The sequence below is a fragment of the Agelaius tricolor genome, unplaced genomic scaffold (genome assembly GCF_023055355.1).
Source record: "Agelaius tricolor isolate 1412-34295 unplaced genomic scaffold, bAgeTri1.0.p SCAF_4, whole genome shotgun sequence".
NCBI lineage: Eukaryota > Metazoa > Chordata > Aves > Passeriformes > Icteridae > Agelaius > Agelaius tricolor.
The window spans coordinates 25,740,663-25,762,961 of NW_027269264.1; the positions used below are offsets into that span (position 1 = coordinate 25,740,663).

The window sequence follows — 22,299 nt, forward strand, 5'->3', positions numbered from 1 at the left end:
CTCTGTATCATGTAAACTGACAATAAACCCAGACAGGGAGCCTACAGATTGAAGATTAACCTAAACCATCTTGCACCTTTAGTGACGGATGTTCCTCATTTAGTCACCCAACAGTCAGCCACAACAGTAATCGCCATTTAAGCAGGAGTCAGAGCCAAGGTTTCTGGCTGAGCCTGTAATAAGTCTTTCTGTTTAGATGCATATAAAATTAATTGACCACTTAACACTAAAAAAGTGATATTTTCATTTCAAAATGTAGTCTTGAATGTGGTGTTCATCAATTTATAGCCAGAAAGGCAAAGAGAGGCAAAGTATTGCAAAGAACTCCTTTTACTTTAGTGACATCTTGCTGGAACCAGTTTATCTGCAAATTCCCAAATGCTTCTGCTTCCAAGCAGATCAAGAAATAGCAAGGATAAGGCCCTGTAGATGTTTTCTCTGTATCCTGAAAATTCCATGTCTGAACAGCAAAGTGTTTTTAACTTTCTATGCCTTTGCAAGAGTGTGAGGTTTGAATGGAAAACAATATTGAACAACTCACTTACACTGACCATGTCACTGTTTCCCTCAGGGAGCCCCAATTCACACAGCTGTTCAAAGCATTAGCCACTCATGTAGTCAGCTCCAGTCTGTTGCAACATTATTATGTCTAGATAGACTTCTGAAAAAGTTTGACTTTTCTTCTCTTAGTGCATGATGTTTCCTGCTAATCAGTACTTTTTCACCACCTCCTCATGACTAGTGTCAAGGGAGTTCAAAGGAAAGATGGAACAGAGAAAAACAAGACAGCAGTTCCTTGAGTGTCCCTCTTTTAGTGGACATTTTAAATGTATCTGAATGGAAAAGGAATGTAAAATAAATAGTGTTCTGCTGGAAGGAAGGAAAAAGTAGACTGAAGACAAACTTCTCCACAGAGAACTTTTCCTTAGACTGAAATAAACAAAAGCAAGACCTGAAAGTAAGCGAAGCCTCTTTGAAGGAGAGGTCACAGGGGAGCAATATGCTCTGGGACTCCAATACATAGCACATTCTATTCTGGAAACCACGGATTTGATGGGAGTGCCAGAACAGGCATCACTGTTCCAATGTCATTCATGTCTGCACAAGCAAGCAGAAAAGAAAAAACAGTGGAAGACTCAATTTTCAGATCAGCCGTGTTCTGGGAAATCCTAGAAGAAATGTGTTCTTGAAATGTACCACAGACAGGAATCATTACCATAATGATGCAAGTTTAAGGCCAGTATTGCCTTTTCTGCTGAATATCTTTTGTGGTGATTTCTCAATTGCCAAAGCTCAAAATAAAAAGCTCATATGTTCATAGTCTTGTCCATAAAGCCAACAAATCAATGTACTTTATTTTACTGTCTCTTTGAAAACTCCTGTGACAAATGTGGTAACCTTTTCTAGTGTTCCTCTACCTTTGGACTGCAATAAATCACAGCTCATTTAACTTTTACTTCACTGACAATTCCTTTACTTGGCATACCAAGTACCTAAATCTCAAGTATGCACACTGAGAATTAGGTATTTTGAATATGACTGAAATGTCAAATGGAATTTTCTATATATAGTTCAATTACAAAGTCATTACTTTTTTATGCTGTTGAACATTCAAAATTCCCTGCAAAATATTTCCATTTATGTCTTAATTAGATATGCCATTCCTACAAAACATAGTTATCTTGAATCTCCCATCCAGATCTATCTACTTTCTTCAGATTTCCTCTGAAGATTTTTCCTCTGCATAGTGGAGTCTTGAACAATCCCTTTGATAGTGCTTGATTCTGCAGAGTACTCAAAGGAAGTTTACAGTAATTTACCAAATTAAGTTGGATTGGGCCTGTTGCAGAGTAAAATGTACAACAGTCACTGTGGCTTAGCTGTGCTGTGGCATTTTGATAATGAGCATCACTGACTGTCTTAAAGGCTGGTATGTGTCAGAACTTTAGCCGTCATCACATCACAAAGGCACTCTTATCACACAAAACAAGACTGCTTCTGAAAGACTCATTGTTATCTATACAGTTTGGACTATACAGTCAAAACTATTTATTTGTCTATTACCACACATTACTCATTTCTTAACTAATTTTTACTACCATTTCCTTAAGTTACTTGTGTGAATGTAACATTAAGGGGACTACTGTGGTGTGTCAGAAGTTCCTGTAAAAACCACATCCCTATTTGGAAAAGCATCAGCATTTTTCCTCCCTCAAAAAAACTGAAAAAAATGCATTTTTTAATCCCAGCATTTGTCTTTAGAATGTTTGTGTTGCCCTTTTAGTCAGCTTAGAATGGAGACAGAAATTTTAAAGAGGTCTTTTTTTTGTTCCTATGAAAAAGCCATTATTTACATGAAAGGGCTTACTAAATATCTCTTTTTTAGTAGAATTAAATCCCCAGTTCTCATATTTCCACAACTAGAGAGCTTCCCCATGAGGTGCTGAGAAGGTTAGCAAATACTGTTATTTATTTTTAAATCCACTGAGGCTTCATTTACCAGCCTTGTTCCACTAATCTTCACTGTTGTGCTCATCATTAACCTGGCTAGTCTCCTGACAAGTGTTTTCCAGAGTGATACTCCATGAAGCCTTCTCCTTCTTTTCTCCCAACGGTGATTCTGCTGCCACTTGCACCAATCCCTCTTGGTGAGGGGATCCCTCACTTGGACTCTGAAGCAAAACTGATTTTGCTGATGGCAGCAGCATGAAGGCAAAGGTACAGATGATACAGTCCTCTTTGCCAATGTGGAAAGAGAGACAGAATTTTTCAGCAGGAAAGCTTCTTTTCTCTTCCAACACTACACCCCTACTTGCTCACAGGTAGGCTGTATCACTGGAGATCATTCTTGCTTTCAGAGTCTTTCACTTATAAGTTATCTCTTCTACTCTAAGAAACCGAAGTTGCTTAAGAAAGAAGAGCAGAGTATTGGTGAAACATTGGCTTACAAACTGCTTGAAACACAAACAGAAACTTCTGCTCCAATAAAATTCTTGTGCAGACTTTATTCTACATCCTCTACATCTCATTGATAGATATTGCAGTTTATCAATAATTGCCAAAAATTTTGTGAAAATTTGTATTTCTTAGCAAAACTGCTACATTCTATAGATGGTGTTAAAACATTACTCTTGTATCATGGGATTAGTTACTAGCAAGAACCATCTCTACAATGGCTCCACCAGAAAAAGAAACACTGAATAAGGAACTTAACAGTCAACTTGTATTTCATACAGACATAAAAAAACCATACTTAATCTGTCGTACATATCTGTTGTTTAAATATACCACAAGATAACAAGGCTTTAACTATGGTTCAATTATCACTTAGTAGTGAAAGTGTCATAAACGTTTCTGTTTAACTTATCTTTTCCATCAGAAACGCAGACAGTTGCTTCTATTACAATCGCAATAGCTGGCATCATTACTGGATACATTATTTCATGTCCTTACCAAATTTTGAAAGTATTTGGATTTTGAATGTTCTTTAACATGTCAGAAGTAGCTTAAGAACCACTTACTGGAGAATTCAAATTCAAAGAAAATCAATGTGCAGAACTTGAGTTAGAAAAATATTGTATTTTCTTTCCCCAATTACATAAAATAGAAGTCCTATTATACATTATAATAAATTAATAATAAAAATTAGGATACTAAGAACTTAAGACGTCTGCATGTTTTCTGTAGTTGGAATTAATTAAGCTGGAGAAAGCGCCTATACATAAATCTTTGATATGTTATGTATAAATATCTATGCCACAAGCTTCTACATTGTTGCATCTGTTGTGCTTCATTGTTGCATCCTAAATCAAACCATTAAACCTAAATGAGAAATCTGAAAGCATAACAAAATGTTTCAGAAAGCTTCCTCTTTTGTTAACTGCACAGTTCCTGAAGACCAGGCCCTGCATCCTCCAAGAACCTGAGGATCTGTGCTGATCCCCATGACACAGGCTGGCACTACAGCTCTCAGTAGCCTCCTGCAGCCTGGTCTCATAACTCATTATTGCTTCAGGCTCTTTGGCCAGCACGTGTAACACTATGTGACTACACTCTTGTCCTTCCTTTTTCACACCCTCCATTCAGGCAGATCTATACTGCATACTTGCCCTAACACAGTTTAGTGTTAGCTGGGAACTGACTTGACTCCGGATCAGAAGACCGGTGCCAAAAGAAGCCATTCACACAGAAGCAGCAAAGCAATTTCTTCTACAGTTCATTTTACTTGTAAGAGCTTCATAATGGCTTTAATCCTATCATGTTTTTAATACAGCAATCACAGTTATTTATCAGTATTTCCATACTGGTACAGTGACCCTTCATTTGCTAGAGCCTCCTTTTCCCTCTGTCACTGAACACCCTACAGACAGAGCATCGGCAGCTGTCTGTCTCTCAGTGCAGAAAAGAAAAATTAAATACTTTTGTTTTTATAAAACTACTTTATAGGGGTCAAGATATCACCCAGCACAGGTGAGTCATCTCTGCAGTGTTAGACATAGGAAAACAATTCACAGAGTAGAACTAGAAGAAGTGAGATTTAATGCAAATTTTATTGACAACTCAAGAAAACTTTATTTAACAGTCTTAAGTACTGAATAAAGAAGTATCATGCTCTGTTGTGAATATAAATAGTTAAAACATTATATAATGGAGAGGATGCAATGTACAGCACTTAATGAAAGCATTCATTATGCATGATTGATATACTGTCTCTCAGAGTAGCCTGCTGGACAAAGTGTCCAGCACACAGCTAGGAAAGTCTATAACATGTTGGGTGAGAAATTGACTGATGGGTAGATGGGTACTAAATCACATCACATCAGGCTAGCAGACAGTCACCAGTAGGCTTCATGGGGCTCAGTTTTAGGGCCAGTGCTCTTTGATGTTTTTATTTGAAATTACCTGGACACAGAAATTGAAAGTGTGTTAAGTACTTTGCTAATGTTACCAAAAGAGGAAAAGCTGTGAACTTCCTCAGAGGTGGAGAGACCTTACAGAGAGATATGGATAAAACTAGAGAGGTGGGCAATCATCAGCTACATGAAACTGAACAAGAGCAAGTGATGGATTTTCTACCCGTGATGGGGTAATCCAGGTTATATGTACAAGCTGGGGGACAAGAGCCTGGAAAGCAGTCTCATGGAAAAACAAGAGGGAGTTTGGATTGATGGCAAGTTGAATATGAGCCAGCAGTGTCCTGCCAGCCAGGAAGGCAACTGGAGTGTTCTAGGGTCTCTCAAGCAAAGCATTACCAGCTGGGCAAGAGAAATGATTGTCCCTCTTTGTGCTGGTGCAGCCTCACCTCAAGTTCTGTGTGCAGTTCTGGGAGCTCAGCTCAAGGAGTGTGTCCAGAGGGAGGTGATCAAGGGAGTGAAAGATCTTCAGAGAGAGACTTACAAAGAGTGGCTGATGTCACTTATTGGGAAGGTCATTATCCCAATGCCAATACTGGGAAGAAAAGACCACATATTACACTTAGTCTATGGAGGAATTCACTTTGATTATGAAATGTCTGTGATTTTTTGTGACAGTGGTCACAGGGGTTTTCAGGATGAGGGAAGAGACGTAGATCTGACTCCATATTTCAGAAGGCTTGATTTATTATTTTATGATATATATTACATTATAACTATATTAAAGAATAGAAGGAAAAGCTTCCTCTCAGAAGGCTAGCTAAGCTAAGAATAGAAAGGAATGAAAACGAAGGTCTGTGGCTCGGACAGAGAGTCCAAGCTAACTGGGCTGGGATTGGCCATTAATTGTAAACATCCAAGATGGGCCAATCACAGATGCATCTGTTGCATTCCACAGCAGCAGATAACCATTGTTTACATTTTGTTCCTAGAGCCTCTCAGCTTCTCAGGAAGAAAAATCCTAAGAAAAGGATTCTCATAAAAAGATGTCTGCGACAATTTTTAAACTTTGAAATCCTGCAATTTTATTTATTATTCTCATAAAAGCTTCAAAACTTGGAGGCAAACAATTTACTTGAAAATATCTACTTAATGGAGTTTTAAACTAAACATTTAGCCCCTGCACTTCTTGAAAGGTTTGGAATCTTCAAAACACAAAGTTTCAAATCAAGAACAATGCAAACTCAGTCTGGTATATTTTTTTAAATCATGCTTTTAATTCAGCTTCTCAGTATCATAATGGCCCACCTAAAGATTTCAAAATGTTCACAGCTGATTACACTATATATGTAAAAATAGTTCTGCTTGTCTCATTAAACTGCCATTTTCTACTTGGATATAAAACATAAAATTTAATTATCACTTCAGAAGGCACTTTCATCCTGTGATTTGAATGCTCAAGCTTAAGATTGCTACAAAAAGCTTAATGATCCCTTTTCTACTAGTATCCACATCTGCCCTTTTGTTTATGTTTGCAACACACATATATACAGTGGATGCACCATTTTCAGATATTCTGCTCTGGTCAGATGGTAACAATAGCTAGTCATTTTCTCTGACATACCACTTCATTGTCTAAAGAGGAACTTCAGATTACTGGCGTACGGTGTCTGTATCTAAATATCTCCTATGCTGATACATCAATAATATGGGCATACACACAAAATAACCTATATCCTTTGTCTGAGTGTTACATTCACATCCCTAATAGCTGGGACTGCTTGATACATAATCATATACAGATATGTGAATAGGGATGCTCCATAATAATTTCACTGCTAGTTTCACAAGGACAAGTAAAGCAGAAGAACATGAAATGAAAAAGGCTTGCATGTCTATAGGGAGAATCTAATTGGATTCAAGAATTTCAAATTCATCTCCAAATGCAGAAAAGCAAAGACTGACTCACAGGACTTTCCACAGAGAATGAATATGTGAAATTAGCAGGAAAAATTCAGGTTATGTGGGCAGAAGAAATGCTATAAACCCAAATACATTTGTAGTGTAAAAAAGCAAGTAAAAGTAATATATTTATATGGCTCCTAAGAGCTTCACAGTGCCTGAGAGAGGGTGAGGACCAGAAGACAGGAAGAGCAATTGCCACATACACATCACTCCAGAAGCAGACAAACACTAAGTCATCTGAATACAGGCAGAGCTGGGTTAGTCCCAGGGGGACAGCCGCTTTTCATGATGTCACTCAAGAAATCAAAATATAAAACTGTGCAGACCATGTTAGTGTATATATATGTTCAGTCTGAAGGAAGTGTATAAAGTGTCTGTCACCATCTAGTTTTGTCCTCACAGCAGCAAGGACACAGGTAGAGGGCTGTAGAATTCTACTGGGATACACCAATCTTTACAGTCCCTTGCAGCATCAGCTATAGCAGTTTGAAGGCAAAGCAATCTCTGTGTTGTTATTTAGATGCATGATCTTCGATCTTGCTGTGTGCAACCCTGTTGAACAAACCACCGAAAAAATACCACATAGGTTATTCAGGTTGTGGTCTACTCCTTGGACAACTCTGTATTACTGGTTAGTTCATATTAAAGGATGAAGATCACTGGTAACGCTGCTCAGTGATGTCATTAGGTCTTATGGGAATAAAAGTTGTAACAGCCCTAGAAACACAAGTAAACAGAAGGAACAGAGCTCTCACAAAGGCTGTTTGCATAAGTGCAAACATAAGCATTATGTTTGCATAAGTGCAGATAAGCATTCTTTCCGCAGCATGACAATAAAGTACACCAATGATGACATTTGCCTTAGGAAGATCTAAAGGAAAAAAGCCAGACTATCCACTTTACATGATGGCTCTCTGTAACAAAGAGGGCTTTCTGAAAACTTCAAAAGTCCATGCAGCCTTGGAAGTTTTGCCATGCACATGCTCCTACCAAGCAAGACTGCAGAGATCACAATGACTCTACAGAACCAGACAGATACATAATGACATGAGCAAAGCTATGATTAAATAGGGGGTACACCAATCAGTTTAAATATAGAATGGCTCTCACCCACATATATTAGCAAAACTATAAATTCCCTGATTGATTCAAGTATTATTCATGAGAAATGGTATTTATTACAATTTATCAAGCTTTTGTGTGAACTTCGGGAATGTAGCTGAATAGCCCAGATTCAAAAAAGATGATGAATTACGATCAACTCATTATCAGTGCTGAAAATTTACCTTTCCAATACCATTCCAATACTTTCTTCATTTAAATCTTCAACTCTTCAAAGAAATTAAAAGACCTTAAAAGTAACATAAATATACATCTTTCTCCTACCACTCATCAAAAAAAGATTGAGGTGCAAGCAAAGAATTTGAAAGTGATCAAAATTCATGGCACATAGCTCTGATGAAGTGCGTTGCTTTACTGGAAGTATCTGGAAAGATAAGCCTCCAGAAGCCAGGGGGCATCATATTCTTGACTCTTCAGAGGGATGCAGAATCCAGCATCTTCCCACAATCACCTAAAATATTTCAGTTTCTACAATAAGCTTCGCTTCAGTTCAGTTTCTACACTGATCAAGTAATCAGTGGGACTGGAAGATCTGATGACTATCAGATCTTCCAGTCTCACTGATTACTTGATCAACAGCAAAACCAAAGTTTTCATGTCAAGGAGAAATCACAAGTCTATCTTTGTCTGCAAAGTGAGGTTTTAAAACCACATATTTCAAACCACTGACAATAAACAGGTATGGCAGTACCATTACTCACTAGCACTGCACACTGGGGTAAATTAGCAAGTCAGATCTACACAGGTATGTATCTTCAGCAAGACCAGCATCAGTCAAGATCATACACCACTCTAGTCATTGGGTTCTGGCTGCATGACAGCAATGGCTCAGATCAGAAAATACAAAGAAATACAAAGCAAAAAAAGCAGAATAAATAGACATTTGCCTTCAGGGCCACGTTTACAACAGCTACTCTCTTTGGCATACCCAGAGATCATGAATTCACAGTTTCCTCATGAGTTTACAGCTGCTTTTCCACTATCACAACTTTTGCACACTGGTGAGACAAAAGTGATGCAAAGCAGGGAGAGGAATTCTGAGCAAAGCTCGCACTGCCAGTGCAGATCCCTTGGTAACTACAACTATTCACTGCCTAGCTTATGTCTGGGTGCACAGAAAGAAAGTGGTTAAGGATCCTTCACTTCTTAGTGAAGGCCAACTACGGCAGACATCAAAACTCATGATGAAGCACAGAAGTGGTTCATCACCAGCCTCCTGGTTTGCATTATTCAAACCTTGGAGATGTGAACAATCAGTGCTGCAGCAGGGTATCCAGTAGCTCAGATTTTTGGAAGATGACACTCCTAGATGGCAACTCAGCAGTGCTACCAAGATCGCCAGAGATCACAGGGAGTGTTTCAGGAGTTCCACCCTCATCTCTTTAACGTCCCGTGTTTTCTGTGTTTCAAGAAAGACAATCTAGTTGTTTAAAATGAGATAAAGGTAAAGAAACCTGCTCTGCCACATCCATTAATTATTACACCATTTCTTAAAATGCCCTCTTGATTCATAAATTCACATGATTTCTTTTCTTTGTGGACGATGTTACTTTTCTTCCGGCATCTTCCACCACCTTGCTTGCAAAGGAAGTTAGTAGTAGTCAATCAATTTACTAAATTTAAAACTCAAGTCAACCCATCAGCTGAACAGAGAGTTCTTCACAACTGTCTGCAAAAAAACTTTAAATATTCACATGACATAGAAAAACCCATCTAAAACTGGAATATTTCCTGCAATTTTCACAAGCTTTTTGCACTGTGTGACTTTCCAATATAGACACTGTCTCAGAAGTTCAGGTCAGCTGCTACTTCACTCTGTCTGAAAAAAAGCAAGAGGGAGGGGCATAATCACACACTGTCAAAGATCTAGAACACATTTTAAACTGGAACAGCTCTCAAAGGAGGTAAACTTTAAGAAGACAAAATGGCTCAGAGGAATTACTGATGGTGCTTTGCAGTGCCTGTCATTTGTCTGCTGTTACGTGTGGTTTCCCCCTCAAAATTTTAAAGTCTTATAACCATGTAGTTATAACAAAACCCTAGGTTTTGCTCTTGCATTACTAATTTTAAAACACCTGGATTCTGTAATTTCTCCTCAATTTTTGGGATTATATGCTGCTAAAACACTGTTGATAATAATGATAATGATAATGATAATAATGAAAATCTTGGATAAAAATTATTTCTGAATGCTCAAGATAAATGAGCAAAAATACCCAGATCAGCAGAATTTAGTCTGCAGAATGTTTTCTTGCTGCTGAGTAAAGGCATATACCACATGCATTAGTGAATGTTTCATACTAAGAACAAGGTCATCTCCATTGTACATTTGTATGAAGTCTCCTTTGGAAACAAAATACTGGGAAAATTTTTGTAAATCTTGACTATGCACTGCTTGCTTGCAAAACCTGTGATAATACATCTTATAACCTGTGATAATACATCTTATAATAAAGCTTTCTGCTTTCCTTAAATGATTTATACACCTTTTAAAATATTACGTTAAAGAATTAAGAGCTACACTACATTGTTGTATAATTTAGAGCAATAGTTAATGCCAGGACTCTTGCTGTTTAAAAACAAATAAGGTATCAAAACAAAACCCAACCTTTTCCAGCCTGCTAACCAAATACATTACTTCCATAGAGCCAAGGACTCACAATAACAGAAACAATAAATTAATTGTTCAAGTCTCAGTTGCGTGATCACCCTGACCTGCTGCAGAGGAAACTAGGTCCACAAACCCTACCAGAAATTCCTCAGATATAGAAGGATGGCACAGAAAATGAGCAAAAAGTCACTTTTCCTGCCCTCCTGGTCACTTTGCAGCAGAGATGTGGAAAAAGGAATGGTTGCAGAAGAGGGCACTGCAGAGCTTTGCTTGTTGGCTCAGGCTCAGGAGGGCTGTGGCAGGAAACCAAGTACCTGTAAACATACTTTAATTTATCTTTTCCTCCTGCCACTTCCACTCTTCCCTGGGACTTTCTGTCAGACTTAGGTTCCTCTGTGATATGATAGAACAGAATTCCTATACCTTTCTCTCAAGTCTTCTCTGTAGCTTAGCACAGGCACCAGAAATGACTACTACTTTCTTCTTCAATGTATAGGAAGATACCTCAAAAGCAAAAACAGGGCAACAGCATTTTAAAGCACTCTCATCTCTGACCTGGGAATACTAAGGAGCAATTTGGCATTATCTCGTCCATGTTTGTTAATGCTTCTAAATCCTCAATATTTCACATCTTAAACATATAACCATAGACCCAGTCACTTTCAAGGGACATACCAAACACCTGATGACTTCTGATAGTGATACAGCCATAGTGTGCTGTGGTATCATGACTATTCATGACCTTGCAATAGAGAATAGGGAAAAAAAAAATCGCATTCTCTTAAGTCCTCAATGTAGTGTTAATAAAATTACTAAAACACAGCATACAAAGACAACACCTGATCCCACTCTCCCCACTTACAGTAGCTCCCTGCTATCTGCTCCATCACATCCTCCAAAGGGCTTCCAAGAGCCCTAAATTCCTATCCCGGAGCCCTCTGGCTCAGCCATACAGAAGGCTGTCACTTATACTCCTGATGTGATCTTCATTCTTTAACAAACAGCTCATGGCTTCTCCCTCAGCTGCTTAATTTACCTTCCCAACTTTAATTTAACTGCAAGAAAATTAATATAGCATTTAAAGGAAATGCAATTTACTGTAACAATACTTTCCAAAGATTTTAAAGAACTATCAGGAGGAAATCAGGGGAACAAAGTCTACAGCAGTCAATCTGTTTATAGATCAAAAAGTTTCCCTGAGCACACATATAGTTAATCTGCAAACAGAAATGAGAAAAATATGGAACTAGAATAGGCTGTTTTATTGCAGCTTCGTTAAATTTTCAAATCTCTCTTGCTCCAATGTGCTGTGGAAGAAAAGAGAGAAAGAGTCTTACAAAGAGCAAGATATAACAGCACCATATCTGTATGTCTCTAGAGAAGCTTTTAAAGCTGCTCAGGAAGACTGCCTGCATTTTATAAAAGTTGCTAGAAATCTCATATAGCTGTTTTTAATACATAATTTGGGAAGTGGTCTTGTTCTTAAGATGAGAAGAGTAAATGAGCAATTATCTTATCAGCCCAAAAGAAATAAGTGTAAGGTCAACTGTTGGGCATCACGTAAATTTTCTCCTATAGTCTGGCAGACATTTTCAAATAGAAGTCCATCCACACTTCAGCTTGTTTTTATCTCAAAAACTTATTTTTATTATTAGAATAGACTCTGCAGTGGAACCAGCAAGCTCCAGTCAGAAGCTCAACCCAAGCATGCTCGTCTCCTTTCTTGGCTAATGCATTCAGGCTGCACATCAAGAAACAAGACAGTCAAACCCCAGCTCCTGCCCTCGAGACTCTCTGGACCTCAAGAGCCACAACTGCACACATGTCCAGAGACTTATGTTATTCTGTCAAACAAGATCATATGTGGTTTAGTCACTTAACAGCACAGAGCAGAAGGATAGCTCCTTTTTAGCAGATACACTGAAACTCATCTCAAGAGTCTGCAACAATGCTTTCTCATGTAGAAGTACAAGGGTCATCCCCCTCCTTATGGTTATGGGGAAGGAAGACACACTGGGACAATCATGCCTTTCATCTCAAAAAGCTATACATCTGCATAGCCAGAATGTGTTACTGCACTCTGCCTTTGCAGCCTGGCTGGGTACTTGGAGTCACCGAGAGCACCTCGGGCCGCAGCCCAGCGCGGCACTGCGGGAGCGCCAGGAGCACGCTAGCCTGGAGCTCGGCTGCTGCCTGCAAGGGTTTTGAGCTGCACTGGATTGCTTGAATGAATCACTGATTTGATGCAGGGACTTGGCTGATCAAAACCTAGCAGAACCTTTGGCAGCCAGCGCTGGGGAAACTTTCCACACACAAAAACATAAAGGCTCTGTCAGTCTACTCAGAACAATAAACTCTCCCTAGGGAAAGAAAAAAGCACTAAGTCATGGAAAGCTTATTTTTCAGTGGCTGTCCAGCAGTTCTTGTTAAAAGACTATCCTGAAATCAGAGCAGCAGAGGACAATTGCCTCTTCCTTATTCTTTCTCCATGTGAGACAGGAAATCTGTAACAGCTGGGGTTGTCATCTTAGAAACAATGTTACCTTTTTCCCTTGTTAGTCACATTTGATTCCACCTATACTGACGGACACCATTAAATTCATGCTGACCTCGTTAACCCATTCGTGATACTTAAGCTGTATGTGTTTTGGGAACAGTCGTCTCTGCTCCTGGGCTGGAACAATACATGTTATCACTGTGTCCAGATGAGGAACAGGAATCCTGGAGCTAGCAGGCTAATGAAGCAGGAAACAGCAAGTGCTAGCTTCCTTCACGAACATCTGCCATTCCTTCTCCCTCCAGTCAGTCATCACCCGTACATACCAGAGCAGACAGTTCACCTCTGCTCAGTTTTCAAGGATCCCTGTTGTGGACCTCTCCAGTCTTTCATCCTCACTCATCTTCCTTTCTAGTATTTTACTCCTGCCCAAGTCTACTGTTAAATAAAAAATTAGGATACTTTCCAGAAGCTGTAGAGCTTTTGTTATTCTATTTCAAGTGTTACAGATTTTTGGCCATAAAAGAGCAGCCCTCCTAAAACATGCCAGTTCAGGCCTTTGAAAAGTCACAGGTCCAAAACCACCCTGACTTACATATTCTGAACGACAATATTATAAAACAAAAAAAAAACTTATTAATCTTTTGGTATTTTATGTGTTTTGATGTCATATATATTTTTGGCTCTTACTCTCTCTAGCAAGAAAATTCCATTCCTACCATGCAAAGCTTGACTTTTGTTCCTATATGCCTTTTTTTGCAGCACCTTACATAGGTGAAACAGAAAGAGTCTAATACAGGAAAAAAAAATATTTTTTCTGCATTGAAAAGCTAAAGTTTTATATAATTTACCTAAGCTTGCCTCAACTTTCAGCTGAGACAATTACACCTTCCCATGCTTCAAACATTCACATTTTATCTATTTATACTTATGATAGTCTAGAAGAAAGGCGTATTATGTTTACAACTTGCAGCAGTCATATCCACTTCTGAGAGTGGTGAATTTGCCTCATATTTGGCAATACGTTTTTCAGCAATTTTGTGAGAGAGGAAGATTCCCTGCCTGCCTCAGAATACTGTGTGCATATTTAAAACTCAAATCTAGACTGCAAATAATAACATAAGATCCAACCACTCTTCCTGAAAGACAAACTTCTATTTGTTAATACTAGTGAAAGGCTCCTTGGATGATGGAATCTAGCTAGTAAATGTGCACTCGTGGTTATTGAGCACATCAAGGCACATTTCCACATTCAAACATTCTGATTCCTAAAAACGTTTGCATTTGGTTGGAACATTCTTCATGCCTCAGCTCTGTTTTAAAAGTTCTTAATTCCTCTCAAAACAGTAGAAAATAAAACCAAATTCCATCCATTCCTGATCAGTGCAAGAAATGGGACGAAGCAACCAACAGTTTTAGCTAAGGCGGATTTGGATGACAAACATTCCCAGAGGAAAAAAAAATTATATAGTGAAATAATAGAGAAAAATACACTAGCTGGTTGCCTCTCATGCTTTAGCCAGTTCTGTGCAAACACCTTCATTGCAGTGGAAGGATAGGCCTTAGTCTGATGCCCTCAACTTGCTTTTCAAAAAAAAACAGTTAAGTTGAAAAGTTGTTCCTCTACAAGCAGAAAGAACCCCATCCATTGCAGAGTTACACTTCTAAAATTGCAGCATCTCCAATTCAGCCCTTAGATTACGATGCCGTAACTTTCCAAGGCAGACAAGCTCTAAGTGACTCATCTGGAAAGGCAAACACCATTTATTTTTGACATTTATACCTTATGAATTATTAATTGGTTTTCTGCATCTAGATTGATTTTGCATGAAAAGGAATTTCTGGCACAGACCTTAAAGCTGAAAAGTGTACAGATTGGAAAAGATCTCAGCAATAATATCTATGTGTCTAAGTGTTGCTTAAAAGAGCAAATCCTGTTAGTCTACTGAAAGTCATAAAAGACTAAATGAACATTTGCAGGAAAATTTTCTTTCTAGAAAAAAAAAACCACCAGTTTTTATCTCTAATGAAACTTGTTCTCCTTCCAACCTGTTTCCTGCAGTCTTTCCCAAAGATGCAGAACAAAAGTGATGTCTAGTGCTTAATGGCACTTTAAATTGAAAGATAAACAGTATCTCTGGTGTTTCTGCACAACAGTCACCGAATATCATATCCCAAAGGTGAAAAACGAGCCCTATATCAAAATGTTTAGATAAACTCTTCACATGCAAAGATGTTTTGCAGCCAATAGAAACTGGAAATTAGGCAATCAAAAAGAGTAACAATTGATGTATAAATAACACAAGTTATTAAAAACATCAAACTGAAATCCATAAAAAATATGATGGAGGCAGAGGGGAATATAAATATTTTAACAATGTGAAGTGTTCTGCTGCTATAGAATTGTGGAGGAAAAGGCAGGGAAAGACAGTATTTTTTCTCTATTTTAAAATTTCTGCTTACAAAGAATTCAGCATAGCAAGCCCTTTTGACAGTGATAACAAATCCAAGGAACACAAGACCAAAACACAGCATTTATGTGATTATGAAAATCACATAACTGCTGACAAGGATCTCAGCTAGTGGGACTTATCTACTCTGCAATAGATATGCATTCAATTCTCCAGCCCTCCTCTAGTAAGAGGTGCAATAGCCAAATGAGTGGTTGAATTTCTTGTTCTTTCAGAAGGTCCTCTGGCATCACACCAAACCACAAGGTTGTACTGCTGCTGCCTCAGCAGCACCTTTGCTGGGATCAAATAACACTCCCTTTCTGTGGAGAAATGATAATGGGAAAAGAAGGTGAGTGCAAACTGCTGCATTCAGTGTGAACCATATGATGCTGCAACAACTACATCAGTAGAAATTCAGTCTACAGAATAAAAAAAATTTAAATGTGCTTATTTATAAAGATACGTCCTCCATCACGGACACAAGAACATCATCACTATTACATCAAGTGCAAATACATACCCACAAATCATTCTGTCCAGGTCCATCACAGTGATTTCCATCTACAGACAAAGTGAAAATATGCTGAACTTCAAACAACCACTTCTAATTTTCAATTTTCTACCATGCAGGTCTGTAGAGCCTCCATAAAGGGAAATTTTATGAAAAATGTAAGCACAGTAAATAGCAATTTCTCTCTTTTTTTCTGCTTGGGGAGGGAAAAAAATAATTAATTTTAACTTCTGGCACTTCTATGACAGATAGGATGGATTCCTGTGATGTGCTATGACCTCAGATTATAAAAACGCTACTATTTTGTCTCCAAGATTAAGTGCAGGATTAGATAAGCACTGAAAGCAAGGTAATTGTGCTGTGGCAAACATCATTGCAATAATACCATGCTGTAGCTCAATTTTCTTTCATCTGATTATCTACATATACTTAAGAATGGATAAGCACCACCATTGTCCATCAGGGGCCATTCTTCTGAGAAGAGAATCAGAGCCACAGAAGTTTCTGGAAAGCAGCAGAAGGAAGACCTTTTAGTTCTAAGGTAAGAGGTTTGGAGGATGTTTTGGCTGTCCCTGAACATACCACAGACTTCCACTGGTAAGAGCGCCATGAGTCAGGGCACATCTCACTAAATGCTGTCCATACAGCTTCTCTTCACATGTTCTCACATAGCAGCAGCAGCAGCTCCTTGGGACCCACAAAGCAGATTTTCAACTCTGTTCCCTCTTGTAAGGCTTCAGCCAAAGACTTCACTGGTACACTACTAGGTCATGAGAGTCAATGTTCCAGCTCCTCAGGCCTCCATCCTTCACAAGAAATACGTCAGACCAACCCAGCACCTCCCTTCCATTTGCAATTAGGAGCTACATAAAAGTACAGAATTTTCTGCACAGTAACCTCTGCAAAATCTTCTTCAATTAAAATTGGTTATGCTGCTCCAGCACTTTGTGCAGCATGCTATCTATCAGTATGCTAGTCATGAGGACACATTTAAAACTCAAATACAGTTTTGCATGAGTGACCAAGAGCGTCCAGTTTTTCCTTGCTATGCAATAATTCCAGTTAAGATGGGAGTCAATATATGAAAAAAAAATTTGGTGCATGCTGTGTTTTGAGCTCAGCATCTATGGGTATTCTTTGCCTCCAGACATCACTGGGAAAAAACTTAGAGATGGGTGTCATTTAGTGCTCCAACTTTTATATACATATATAAAAATGGAAAGTTTATCCATCAGTTGGAAAGTTACTACAGTAATAGATGTTTGAGCAATCTTAAAAAAAAACTTGATCTTTTTAGTACAAAAATCATCAGTTCCTCCAATCTGATTTAGAAACAGGGTTTAAAACTGGTGCAGACTGTTTAAGCCATCAACAACTCAGAAGGGTAACACAATATCCAACTAAAGAGCAATTTAGATTAAAGTCAATTTTTCACCCTTTCAATTATGTACTATCAATAAAAGGATGCATGGGAATGATGCCAAATGTGAATAATGTATCTGGCAATCAGCTAGAGTGCACAAACAGAAGGAATTTCCCTACCTGCTGTGGAAATAATCCCCTCTGCAGCTAAGTATTGTTTTCTAAAAATAGTCTTTATTTCCAGATCAAAACTTTGCTCTCTTTCCTTGATCCCCAAAGGTAGTGCTCCACACTGAGAGAAGCCAACAGACTGACTGCCAGTGGTGCATGCCTCTTGGGCAGAGGTTTCTAGCAGCCTGTTTGGGCTCTATCCTCAGAGCCACACCACGCTGCTAACAACTCTCCTTCCACCTTCCTCAGACTTCTCACAAGTTTCCACTCTACATGAGAAGGGAGATCATTAAGTTCCACAAAACCAACACATGGCACAGCGTTTGCACTTAGAAAAATATAACACTGCCCAGCTTTCCAGGCCAATTCCCACATGTATCTTTGCATGCAAGGAAATATGGAAGGAGAAAGCAGACCCATTGCTAGTCCGTCTTCAACCACAGTCAGCTGGAAAAGACAGGTGATGTCCTATCACTAGAAAAGCAAACACAGCTGCCACAGAACACTGCAGGACAGTCAGGAACATGTTATGAATACAGAGTGTGCTAGCAATTAAGGAAAATATTAATATCAACAGAGAACAGTAATAATTGGTTAGTTGCAGTTTGTTTAGTAAGTGGACTGTGTCATACATTACAGAGAAAAACATTTTACATACTTCTGACCAAGGAATTAAAAAAAACATTCTGGCAGATGAACTCTGATATTCTCTTTTTCACAAGAGAACCTGTGTAGACAGGCTCTGAATTAGCACAGAAGCCCTAGGAAGACCACAGAATTTTGTGGACAACAGCATAGCTAGGCAGGAGTCTCATTTGCTTCTTATTAACCAGCAGAGTCATTCTCTTACTGTGCCATTCATAGGTTACCTTGTTAGAGACAGAAGCATAGTACTTTCCACCTAAAGTAATGGCATCTAACAAGCTACTGACAATGATGAGTGGAGTGGAAGTCATTTCTTCAGATGTTTCTTTCAATGTCAAATATTTTTCTCGATAGAAATGTATAAACTGGGTTATTTGGTCTGGGTGTTGAGACAAAGTTAATCATGAAAGCAGAATACAGTGGTAAAAAATAAACCATAGTACAGGCTTTTGGTTCAAATCACCACATTCATATTTAAATGCTATTTAAATGTCAGTCATATTTATTCAGTTGTTTCAAATGGAACATCAGATGTGGCCACTCCCAGAATTTGTGTTAATCTCTTTCCCTATTAAATTATTATTTTCTGAAAGCTTAGTTTTGACTGTGCCTCACAAGAGCCATATTATGCAATGAATGCAGTCATGTGGAAACAAAGCTCACGCTATTTTAAAACAACTGTGTTTAAATGCCCCAGACTGTCAAATCTGTATCACCCAAAGTGACTGTGGTAGGTTTATAACTGTACCTAAACCTGGAGGAAGCAATATTCTGTCAGTCACACTGGCATAACACTACTGGCAAAGGAGTCTGCACGCCTAAAGAAAAAGGGACCATTTGGTGGCACAGCACTTTGTTGCCCATTCCTGGAAAAACACACTTTAGCTCTTCCCAGCTTCAGGATGTATGATAGATCTGCAGCACCATGTTAACAATTCAAATGGGATAATTTCTCCTTCTTAGGTGCTCTGTTGATATTAGAAGTAAATGAACAACCTAACCTGCTCTATATGCTCTATATGGTCAGTCTAACATCTTTTAATTAATGCTCTATATGGTCAGTCTAACATCTTTTAATTAATGCTCTATATGGTCAGTCTAACATCTGTTAACATTAATGCAATTCTGTATTAATGTCAGGGCGTCCAGACTCACCCTGCTTTTACAAACTCAGGAAGATTTTTCTAAACTTTATTTATCTGCTGCACAGAGGTAAACCCATTAGTTTTTCTGAAAGGCAAAAGCATGAACACTCGACTCATTCCAGAAGGTGCGAAGTGTCCTCCTGCTCGTCAGTGTCTCACTGCTGTTGCAGTTGGTCCATGAAAGTTGACAGGCATTAAGTTCTTCAGCACAACTGCTAAACTGGCAGTACTTCATGCAGGTTAGCTTGACATTTCACAAGTCAGAAAACAAAAAACGAAATTAAATAAAGTTTTTACATTGTATAAAACAATCCAGATGTGCTCTTAATATGACTTAGGACTCTATTAAAACCACACATCATATAAATAAACATGGGTAAGAACCAAATGAATAATTTAGAATTTTTAAATACTTCCTATTTGTCTGTTCCTATCTGGAAAGCTTCATTCATGCCAGCAATGTCAATCTGTATTTCACCTGGTGTTTAACCGCTAGTCAAAAGGATTACTCCCTGGAGCAAGGTCAGCCCAACTATGTTGCGGATTTATCACTCATAATGCACACAATCCAATAAGAAGATCACTCTTCAACATACTTGTGAGTCATTCTCCTACATGAATGTGTCTTCACGGCCTGCATGAAAATAAACTGTGAAAGTCAAGGCTGGGGCCAAAAATCTCTGGTCATCAGATGTCAGGCTGCTAAATCTGGCATCGGAGACTTAAATATTTTTGTTCCAGACAGCTAAAACTCTTCCTTCCTTCTAAACGACAATACTGCTGACAATCAGTGTGAGAGAGTCATCTGAAGGACAAAACAGCAGGCACAGACCTTTCACACCATGCTCCCTCAAAAAATGATGTTTACCTCTGCTGCTGCAGATGCATTCTCATTATCTTACAAAAATGGAGAACTTAAATTTCTAATACTAAAAAGTGAACTTCATCTTGCCTGCTTCTTAAAACACGGACGGCAAAGACACTGAAATTCTTATTTTCAGTATCAGAACTCATTGCTGTAATGATGATTCCTAGGCTCCTCATAAGCACCAAGGGCAGCAGGGGAAGAAACAACAAAGTAAGCAGCAGCAGATGGGCACTGCTGGATGGGCTCAGGCACCCATACCTGCTCCTTATGCCATCTGTTTTGAGTGCAGACGTTTTCTTGCAAGGCTTATTTTACCAATGATGCAGCACAATGTGGCATGAAAGGTGAGACATAGTGTTATTCAATGCCTTCATGCACCAATGAGGACTTGGTATAAAACCATTGCATTTAGAGTTATAATTATAATGTGTACTGGTGCAGCTACAAGGTATGGAAAATCAGAATTTGGACAAATATTTGGATTAAGGGTCATTTTTTCAGGGAATATTTCCTAAGGGTCATTTTTTCAGGGAATATTTCCCCATAGTGCTCAAGAGATGAGATGCATGAGAAGGGGAAACACATGGGTGTTGAAAAGTCAGAAAGTGGAATGTATCTTGTGTGCCTGGATCTATAGATTGCTTGCAGTGACCAAGACTCCTAGCTGAAGATGCCTGCAATGGCAAGCAATTGGAAACAACTGGAGATTTTTTATTTAGTTACAAACAAAATGAAACTTAAAAAACCAAACAAACAAAACAAAAACACACACACAAACAACAACAACCAAAAAACCCCCAATACACACACAAAAAAAAACCCCAAAAAAACCAAAAAAAAAAACCCCCAAAATCACAAAAAACCCCACTTACACTACACAGGTCTTGGTGTCAGCTCTCTAGCTCTAAATCAATTCCTCTGATTTCTTTGAAACCATTTTAGATTTAGCCCTAAAGCACACTAAGTCAGAATTTGTACCCTCGCAGACTGTAACACACAGATTTTGTATTATGAAACAACTCAACTACTGGTGAAACACTCACCCTGACCTTCCTGCAATATCACACCATGCCTAAAGCAACAGAACCAAACCTCATTACTCAGATTCCAGCTGTGGTCTAGACCCACGAAACAAAAAGGTCATGTTTATTGCTGTTTTCCCAAAGTCAGGCTAAAACAAACAACGCCTATGGAAACACGGTGCACAGACCTCGGCACGGAAGGTCCGAGCCCGGGGCGGGTATTTGCCGCAGCAGCTGCTCCCGCGGGTCCCAGCGCGGAGGTCAGGGCACCCGGGAGCCCCTGCCCACTGCCGCAACGCGGCCGGAGCCGAGTAGGGGGAGGCGCGGAGGCCCGGCAAGCCCCGGCCCTCCGCAGATGGACACCGCTGTGGACCCACCGCCCTCCGTGCACATCCACGCTCCGCGCACATCCCTGCGCGCACCGCGCACACCCGGCCAGACACACGGCCCCCCGCACGCTCACTCATCACGCACGACCGGGCACAGCATCCGCGCAGACCCGCTCGCCCCGCACTCACTCGATGGAGACCCGCGCACAAACCCATGCATGCCCACGCACACCCCGGCCGCAGCCGAGCGCCCTCCACGCGCGGGGAGAGGGCTCGGTACCTGCGTGGCTTTGTGGAACTGCTTCTTCAGCCCGGCCACCGACATGGTGAGGGCAGCGCGGAGCAGCTGTGAGGAGCGGAGCGGAGCGGAGCGGAGCGGAGCGGAGCCGAGCCGAGCCGAGCCGAGCCGAGCCGAGGCGCGCAGCTGGGGCGCTCTGCCTGCCCGCACCGCACCGCGCCCGGCGGAGGCTGTCAGACGGCGGCGGCGGCGCGGGAGCGCTGTGACGTCAGGGCGGGACGCGCCGCCCCCGCCCCGCAGGTGCGCCGGCTGTGGCCGCCGTGGGGCTCCGGGGCCGCCGCAGCGCCGCCGCCGCCGCCGCACGGCCCGGGACCCACACCCGCCCCCGCCTCTGGCCGGCAGCGCTAGTCCGGCGCGTGACACCCCCGGGATGGGCACCCGGCCCCCGCCGCGGCGGTCCCGGTCACGGGCGTGGGTCTTCTCCGCGCTGCGTGGAGCTCGGTCTCG

General features: G+C 40.1%; 1 protein-coding gene across 1 annotated transcript in view; it reads right to left on the reverse strand.

The window, feature by feature from the left end:
• The window catches only part of SH3GL2 (SH3 domain containing GRB2 like 2, endophilin A1), a 90,959-nt gene extending 68,909 nt beyond the window's left edge, over nucleotides 1-22,050 (reverse strand). Inside the window, exon 1 of the mRNA XM_071424951.1 lies at nucleotides 21,835-22,050. Coding sequence (XP_071281052.1) covers nucleotides 21,835-21,879 — 45 coding nt within the window. The 5' untranslated portion in view covers nucleotides 21,880-22,050. The remainder of the gene's footprint in view (nucleotides 1-21,834) is intronic.
• Nucleotides 22,051-22,299: the final 249 nt, after the last annotated feature.